The sequence below is a fragment of the Dendronephthya gigantea genome, unplaced genomic scaffold (assembly GCF_004324835.1).
Source record: "Dendronephthya gigantea isolate DGI-Jeju-01 unplaced genomic scaffold, DenGig_1.0 000010F, whole genome shotgun sequence".
In the NCBI taxonomy this organism is placed as follows: domain Eukaryota; kingdom Metazoa; phylum Cnidaria; class Anthozoa; order Malacalcyonacea; family Nephtheidae; genus Dendronephthya; species Dendronephthya gigantea.
The window spans coordinates 3,525,928-3,535,030 of NW_021163020.1; the positions used below are offsets into that span (position 1 = coordinate 3,525,928).

The window sequence follows — 9,103 nt, forward strand, 5'->3', positions numbered from 1 at the left end:
GGATAAAGTGTAAAAAACTGGGTTTAAAAAATGGGGAAATCCTCTCGTTAATTCTCTTGAAATTTTGCGTGCATCTCCTTTGAATGTATGTGAACGATCTACCATGTCCATGGTCAATAACGAACATTCAATACTCTCATTCACACTCATGAGAAAAATAGCACCAAAAACCACACCAAAATTCAAGATGGATTGCAAGTGTAAAACTGGCTGAGGCTGATACTTCTTCAATGTGGAAGTTTTTAAACTTCCCAATGTGCCAACGCACATGCGCATCGAAGATAGGAAAATCCACTCGTATGTATGTACAGTCAACATCATTCTTTTTCCGGCTTATATTCCAATATACTTTTCAAAACGCTCTGTTGGGACTTGATGGACTGGTGACTAGGCGGTCTTTGAGCAGCAGCGTCGAGGGAGTTGGTCGGAGGAACGTACACACTTTGCTGAGATGCGGCGCGTGCTGAATGACGGGAAGGCGGCACGCGATTCTGATGAGAGAACACGCGAGGGGAACATCGCGATTCGAGTTTACTGCGAATTTCTAAAACAACAGAAAATAGTTGTCGTCAGCCCGTCTCAAATGACGGGCCTTTTCCCAAGTGAAAAAGGCTAATTGTCAACACACTTTAATATCTCCAGTACTTTACCTTCGATTTGAGCGTCACTGGTTCCCGGTCGAGGTTTGAATGGAGAGCTGGGTTTCAGTTCACTTGCAATCCAATTTGATTTCACTCCATTTTGAGATGCGGGTCTGCGGACAAACGAGATATTTTAGAAAAGTTGGAACTATTAACAAACTTGATTCATTGTGGAAATTTAATTATACAATCGTAAACCCTATTGTGTCAATTAGGCAGACTTTTTAAAGGGAATAGTTTTAGGTCCACATTAACACAATAGCAATTAGCAAGACTGGTTTGGATTTTATTTCAACTATGGCTATACCACCATCCCTAGCCTAGGTTTCGCTGGCCTGTCACTCGCTCGTGATTGGCTAAACTCGTAGTATTATATCACATTTAATTGATCCATATGCATCTTCTCCGGCTCAATAAAAGCGGGTAGTGTTGGTACATATTGAAGGTGAAGCTATCGCATTTGATAAATGATAGATACAAACGAAAATTAGCGTATTTGCACCTCGGTTTTTGCAATTCCTCAACCGCAAAAGTTTTCTGCGTTTCTCCTATGTTATCCTTGTCTTGAAGTTGCTTGGATTTTCTTCCTTGTTTTTCGTTATACTCTTTAATGGCGTCTATATCAAGTGTGCTTTCGTGTTGCAACAACTGATCTTCGTAGATTGGCGACCGCACCGCTTGCTGGTAGCCCTCACGAAATTCAAAGTCCGACGTTGATATGGCACGAATCATATCGAGAACGAGTTCTTTTTCTGCAATTGAAATAGTTTTTCAATGCTGAACTTACGAAAGCCCTAGCTGATTTGTACTGAGTCTAAGTAGAACTAGTCAGGTCTCGATTATTCAACAAGGAGTTGAAACGTAAAGCGAACTATTTAACTCTCTAGTACGTTCAATTTTTCACTCAACATGCCTCATCATAATACATGAAGTTAGTGAACCCACCTCTACTGGGAGCATTGACAAGCCAGGATTGAACAGCAGTGATTGAATCTGTTTGCAGAATATTACACAATGTTTCCATCACCTACAATTCAGGAATTGCCATGAAAATGCGCAAACAGAAATTGGCAAGTGGCATCTCATCAACTGTGATGCCGTCAATAATATGATAATATAAACCGCGATCTGAGTAACTTAGTAGTTTGGCCACTAATATATTTGTTGCAGCAGCACCTTTTGGCCTACAGTAACTGCAAAAATCTTAAAAAAAGCAAGTATTTTGGGGAAATGAAACATACCCATCCTTCGTTATCTGTGACAGACATTATGTGTTCCAGCGGCCTCTCAGACGCTTGTCGTGAACACTGTCTTGATGCTGGTGGCATCTCATGGTTCCCTGGAGTCCTGGGTTTATCACCTAAGAGTATAATATAGGATTGAAAGAACTTTTGAACTGAGCCATGATATAATGCTGGTTTTAATGTTGGTGCCTACCATACATTTACTGGACAATGATTTAAATGACCAAGTGCAAAATGTTGGTAATGTAATTACCATGATAGCAATGATCAGATCATGGTAATATTGGCAATGATACTGTTGCTGACAGACCTACCATTTCTGGATGGTGGGATACCTCCATTCACAGCTTCCCTTGATGCAATTGGCCTCTCACTCTGCCGAGAACTTGGTGGCTGTAGTAGTCCAGTTTTGCTGATAGTTGGATGGCGTTTTCTTAAACCTGCCGCTTCTGTTAACTTTGCAAGCTCCTCTCTCCAAGTCTGTGTTATGGGTACTAAAATACGATACGAAGTAAGACATATAACCACTACCGTTATTCGTACTAAACTGGTCGCATTAATACAGTAAATAATAAATTGCATGCAGTGAAGACAAATACTAATATGAATGTGCTCTTTACCGACTAGAAGAAAACCTTAGGCAAAAAAACAAAAATATCTTTCAAAACAAAAATTTCGAGTATTAGAAGCTAAAGTGAACTCGTAACTATGACAACAACTGTGTCACGCTTTGCAAACACAAAAGGCAAATCCGTAAACCCCGACCAAATAAGACTCCATAAAATTTATTTACCGAATACAAAATCCTTAAACAAAGTACAGACATAAAAGGTTCCTTACCTAAGCCAATTCCCGGTACAGCTTTTTCCTTACATGTCACAAAAGATGTCGAATTTAAAGGCTTCGTAGTCCCCTTACGCGACCGGTTCCTTCAGCGGGCAAAGCTGGAGTTTTGACCAAAAATCTTGCCGGATTTTCGTGCGAGTTGCTGTCTATCACCGTACAAACAGGAACATCTAGCAAGCCTTTAGATGGATAACTCTTTTCGGATGCGGATTGTGGCGCAAAAAAAGGACTCTTGCTTGATCGTTGGGGAAAGCTGGCACTTCGACTATGCAAGCCTTGTCTTGAAGGCGATTTCGAGTCGAACGCATATCGGCTTGTTCGCGGCAACTCGTTTAAACTGTCGGAAATTAGTTTGCCGCGGCTTAGAAGCTTCCTATCTGTTGCCACCTCATGCATTGTCGCCATTTATGCCACAAAGATTAAAGTTTAAACGTCAAGTTTTTCCAAATATTCGTGTATACCTTTTGAATTGAAGTGCTGTGTTAATAAATAATGAGTGTATCAAATTACTCTGTACTAATGTAAATTGAACACGTTGTCATGGAATTATTCGAACAAGGTAAATAAAAACACAACGGGCTTGTTTGCAAGTCGAATTAGTTTTAATCGAAATATACTCGTGGGATTAAACAATAAATTGGGCAACAAGGTATTCCGTATTTTCTTTCTTTTAACATTCAAGGCACAAAAAATGAAAGGGGCAAAAAAACAAGGGGCAAAATTGATTGGTTGAACATGGGTCAAAATCAAAGCACGGGTCAAAAAGCGTGGTAATTCTCCTCACAGACCACACAGAACCATCCTTACTGACAGTTCATACCCACAATCTTGTACACAAAAACAAGCAATTTAAAAAGCAAGTAAAGGGTAACATGGTAGAACTATAGTAATTACCAACTTGTACAATTGCAAAAGGATGGCACAAATGCTTAACACTAAACCGAAATACGTTTATTACAAAAATTTGAACGAACGAAAAACAAGGGAAATCGCAAACGCAACATCACTTCGCCCAACATTGACCACAAAAAACACCGTGGGTTCATCATGCTTCCGAGTTGGTTTTGGTGAAAACTAGGTGGCAGCTATGATGATTCCGGATCATAGAAAATCAAATAAATATAATAAAACCAATCGAGTATTTGTACCAATAACTAGTTATTTGTAGACGTAGTTTAACAACCGCGTGCGCCATCTTATTAGCATTTTTGTTGGGTTACATTGTAAAGCATACAATGAAATAACCAATAATTTAAAATATTAATTCGATGGCCAAAAGACGTAGTTGGGTTAGGAAATATGATTAGGAAACCTTTTGAGTAACCTTTTGGATGCGTATGGAGACAGAGCCGATTCATTTGTTCAGAGAACGGTTATTTCTTCGATGAGATACAAGCTTGCCCAATTATGGCAACATGTTAATTATGGTACATTTCAACCACGGGGATGACAACCAAAATGGCGCATCACGTGACCTGGTGACGCCACGCATGCGCGCGAACGAAGAACACAGAACGAATTCCCTTGTCTTTCCCAAACAAAATACACATATATAAGGACGGTACGAAATAAAATATATGTCTCAATGCTTCATTGGATGATAAATGTATATCACCATGCTTGTATATTGTCCACAACAAAGTTAAACGTTTTAGACGTTTCGTACAATTGGCTCACAGTCAGTGAAACTGATGAATCAGCTATCTGATGGCCGCCTTATTAATAACCATGATCGTCGATATCTTTGCGTAGATCAAACAAGAATCGCTGAGAGTTGACAATCGATAGATAATGTAAAAAATATGATAATCCTTTTATTCGATCCTAAACATGTACGTTTTTCAAAGATCTCGATATTTGAGTTTCAACCAAGCTGGATTTTGACAAAAAAAATGTTCAATGCAACTCTCGTCAACTCTAGTTTATGTGGAAGAAAACGGATTAAAATTTATGTGCCTCAGTTAATATTATTTTGCCAAGGCAAACGATATTGATGGTTTCCGTGGCTTCGTCTTAAATATATATTTGGCCTAGGTTTATATTCAGCTTTCACCCAACATCAAACGGTATATAGGTTCTTAGTAGTTGAACCAGTCTTTACCATCGTGTCTGCATGTGTCTGGAAGATATTTGTCATGTTTGAATAAACAGCATCTTGTAAGAGTATTTGTAACTTATAAGTTTGAAAATGATACAAAGATGCATCACGTTGCTGATGCAAAGTGCAAACTTATTAACGCCGTAATGTAAAAGTATACATGAAGTATAGCTAGGAATAGACGTGGGTTTTAACGTCCAGAATTCACAAATTTAATCCTTAATCTAATCCTTTAGGGTTAGTAGTTTATCTAACCCTATTAGGGATAGGAGTATGAACTTAGAATTACTACAGGATATTTTTAACTCCTTACTGGATAAACGGGTCATATTTAAGATTTATAAGGATTAGAGATTCTTCAGAAAATGTCTGACAATTTTCACTTGCAAAATTCCATGTGGATCTATATATACTATCAACAACCAATGCTATCTTGTATTGCAAGAACAAAACATGCTACTATACTAAGGCATTCATTCAAATATAGCGTTTAACCACTTCCATTACTTTGGGCATGCATGAATATTCTTTCAATAAATCTCTTACCTGAAAACCAATAGATGCTTTACCAGAAATTTGTAATCGTGATTTAATAACCCTTCTATAAAATCAAAAAACTTGATTTAATGTCAAATTGGATAAAAATTTTACCAGCTTTTAGCCTTTAGGGAGCAAATGATCAGACGAAATCTCAAAGAGCAAATGATCAGATGAAATCTCAAAGTCTGGTCTTACCCTATTGTTATATTAGCTTGTTGTTCCTTAGCGTTTCCTGTCCATACTGCTAGTTTGTCCATCTTAGGTCGTATCTGAACTACGGTACCACATACTAGATCTGAATAGTCATCAAAAGCTTCACCAACTAGGCATAATAGCTACAAAGAATGGATTTAGAAATGTTTGAAATATAACTGTTGAAAAAATAAATTATATATATACATATAGCAAAACTGGTAAAAAAGAAGCAATTTACTACAAAAAGGATGCTAGTAGGGTAGAAACAACTTTTCATGTCTGTCAATACCGTTTCTAACCATATCCTGTCTAAGTCTGCACGTTGAGTCCTATTACTATTGATTAGCCAACGACCACCAAGTTTATTCCTTTCATCTTCCCACATCGGTTTTATGCCATCCTAGAAAATGGAGATGTGTTATTAAAGCACGAAAAAACCCATACAAAACATCACTAGATAATAATTATGATACATGATTATGAGATTACCTTAAAAACACTATAATCACAACCAGACTGTAATTTTGCTGCATTCTTTATATGGTTGTATATCGCCCAAAAATCCTCGACCTTTTGTATTTGAGAATTTCCATTATGGATTTATAACAGAAATAATATTAATGCAATATGATTATCTTAAATCATTTTTGATGATAATTTACAATAATTACATCGCTATTTTGCCACAATAGCATAATCAGACAAATAATGCATTTGAAATGCGCAACACTACCAATATTTTGGGGATCAATGACTTTGAAAAACAACAATTATTTCTAAAGAAATGAATAATTATTAAAATTTACATAATAACAAATTGTTAGGCTGGATACCCAACTGACCAACCATGTCTTACTGACCAACCATGTCTTACTGACCAACCAGGTCTAGTCATGAAAATCATTTTTAAAAAGACACAAAGAATATATAGTTAAACAAATTCAAATGTACCCCCAAAACTAGCAAGTACATCATCAAAGGATACAGTATCAAATGTAGTTATAAGTCTCAGATTTGCTTCCCAGGTTTTACCCTTTTCATTCTTATAAAACCACCAAGCCCATTTATTTTGTAATGGATGTTTGACAGCTAATTCCTTCGAAATATCTGGTTCATTCTTGCTTCCTCAGCTACATTCTGTCGAAAAATATTAGTACAATATAAATTAATACTTTTGAACAGATATATTTATTATGGATAAATTTGATCAGTTATTTTGTCTCATGCAATAAGCAGAAATGCAATTCTTCAAAGAGCAAACTTAAATATTTGTTAAATTAAAATATTACAAACATTTGCAACCACTTCATAATCCTTGGGGTTATCAGATGGGGTTAACACATTGTTTCTTCCACAAGATATACAATTTTAGGATCAAATTGAAAGAGGCAAGATGAGCAATGTGTATGAAATTCCAATCAGTATTTCTCAATGTTTTGAATCATTATAAAGTTGCGGTTCTTATTGGTTTTCAACAAATAAATTGCTCAACCCCCTGCCTCCCTGCCTTTGGCAGCACTGTGTAAAATGAGAAGGAAGTTGAAATACAAAAGACTTCAATTTCATGAAGGTTTGAAGGTAAGATCAAAGACTGGTATCATGTTTTTGGTCAATGAACTTTAGTATATTGGCAGACCTACAACCTTCATGAAAATTCCTTCCCATATAGCAGCTAATTTGTCATAGTGTGGCAAAATACCTTGGGCTATATCTAGAGGGGGATTTTTGTTCATTCAAATGTTCAACATTTAAAAGTTGTACATGTGAATATAGATTGTACAATCCTCTTTTGTAACAAAACGAAGTCCACATATTTTAGGCCAATTCCTTTATATGAGAATTCATTTAATTACCATCCTATAAGATTTACAATTGTTGTCCCACCCTAAAAAATCTGATATTTAATTCGTGGCTATTTCTGGACAATGTGTCTATAAACTGGCTTGACCTTGCATCAAGTAGGTTGCATAATTGCTGTTTATTATATCGAATCAAATAAACATCCTTTAACCTATACAGAACAAATCTAATATGAAATTGACACAAATCTATCCTTTTTTGATGAGACCTATATGAAAATCTAATCGAAAACTGACTTAGCGTACACTACACTTTGATAAGGATAAACCTTAGTCATTCTAGTGCAACTCCTGTCTGAAATGTGGCCGAATCACGATTCATTTTGGCACTCTTCTACGCGCGTACCTCTGGTTTCGGGTTTTTCTTTTTCTCCTTTCCTCCTGATTCGTCTCCCGAAGCCATTTCGGTGGGTTATTTATTTGAGAGAAGATCGTAGTTTTTGTTTAATTTTTGAAGCCACACGTGCCAGAAATCAAAGTCGAACTATATATAAATTAATGAAAAATTTACTTTCGTTTGGGATGACGTCACGTGTTTTTCTACCCACAACGCACGCAAAGAATTCAACGAGGTCACAGGATCAACCACTGAGCTATAATAATCAATCGCGGTGGTTATCTTGGTTATCTATGGATATGGTAACGAAATACCACATTATCGTAGGCTCACAATTAAAGCCGCATAGGTCAGCTATTATACCCCATCAAAAACCACCGTAAATTCGTAACTGCGCGTGGTTGTGACATTAAAAAATAAAAATATTCAAGCTCTAAGCCTCCCCAATCAATAACAACCTGTTGTGGTTGTTCTTGACTGACTCCATATCTATAAGACTATGACTGAAATCACTGCGGGTAGTATCAAGATGATGGTAGTATCTATTAAGAGTACTAGGGCCTTTATAAAAGATATATTGGAAAACGTTTCGAGTTTGAGAGCAGGTTGCGTACATGGCTACATGCCTCTCATGAAAACAGCAATTGCTGAGGTTAGCATGTTTAAATAAAGTTTTATCATGGTTTTATGTATGTATGTATTGATTATAAGAATTACTTTATGTGTCCACATAAATATAGTAAAAAATGCCAACATCACACCCTGGGGATGAAAAGATTTTGTTTCAGTGCAATTGGAGCTAAGCCCCATTCAATAACAGCTATACCATGAATAACTGCTGTATATTTTCTGTACCAGGCTGGTTTCAGTAGCAAAAACAACAAGAATTTAATTTTTAAATTTTATTTCAGAACAATCAAAAGTATTCTTGGCTGAGAAGCATCCATTACTACAACAGAAGAAAAAACAAAATGAGCTAAATCAAAACTGCTGAATAGGCCATTTGAATAGGCCATACACCTAGAACATAGGTGCATAACTGCAAAACATCCATGAAACATACCTTTTTGCCAGTTCCTACTTTGGCTTTCTTCGTGCCTCTGACCTTTTTCATTCTGTTTTTCTTTTCCTTCAGCTGCTTACGAGCTGTTTTTGCTTTTTCCATCAAACCATGCTAAAGCAATAAAATCACACATTTAGCACCTTGAAAACTTGACAAATAACACATTGCTTAGTATATAATAAGACACCTTACTCAGTAAGCATTAAAATAATTTCTAAACATTTTCCCATAGACAGAAATTTAACATTTTAAACTTAGGGTTTTGTAGGTGGAAACCCAT

At 36.4% G+C, this 9,103-nt stretch overlaps 1 protein-coding gene, 1 long non-coding RNA gene and 1 pseudogene across 2 annotated transcripts; all 3 read right to left on the reverse strand.

The window, feature by feature from the left end:
* Positions 1-33: 33 nt before the first annotated feature.
* Positions 34-3,207, reverse strand: LOC114518436 (annotated as a pseudogene).
* A 1,416-nt stretch (positions 3,208-4,623) lies between these two features.
* LOC114517973 (eukaryotic translation initiation factor 4E-1A-like) lies at positions 4,624-7,826 on the reverse strand. Its single transcript, XM_028537828.1, has 7 exons — positions 7,770-7,826; positions 6,550-6,681; positions 6,054-6,134; positions 5,854-5,964; positions 5,565-5,704; positions 5,376-5,430; positions 4,624-4,850 (listed from the first exon to the last, which is right to left on the reverse strand). The coding sequence occupies exons 1-7, from the start codon at positions 7,824-7,826 to the stop codon at positions 4,791-4,793; spliced, it is 636 nt and encodes a 211-aa protein (XP_028393629.1). The 3' UTR covers positions 4,624-4,790.
* An 821-nt stretch (positions 7,827-8,647) lies between these two features.
* On the reverse strand, positions 8,648-8,953 carry LOC114518418. The gene is made up of 2 exons (XR_003686481.1): positions 8,824-8,953; positions 8,648-8,709 (listed from the first exon to the last, which is right to left on the reverse strand). It is a non-coding gene; the product is annotated as an uncharacterized LOC114518418 (long non-coding RNA).
* Between the last annotated feature and the right edge of the window lie 150 nt (positions 8,954-9,103).

What these genes read in the sequence shown, in the direction of transcription:
- LOC114517973 (XM_028537828.1), bottom strand. Translation starts at nt 7,826, where the DNA reads ATGGCTTCGGGAGACGAATCAGGAGGAAAGGAGAAAAAGAAAAACCCG. An exon ending in ACAGGATATGGTTAGAAACG is followed by an intron (nt 5,705 to 5,853) that starts GTATTGACAGAC and finishes CATTCTTTGTAG; the next exon opens with CTATTATGCCTAGTTGGTGA. An exon ending in AAGCATCTATTGGTTTTCAG is followed by an intron (nt 4,851 to 5,375) that starts GTAAGAGATTTA and finishes AATATCTTCCAG; the next exon opens with ACACATGCAGACACGATGGT.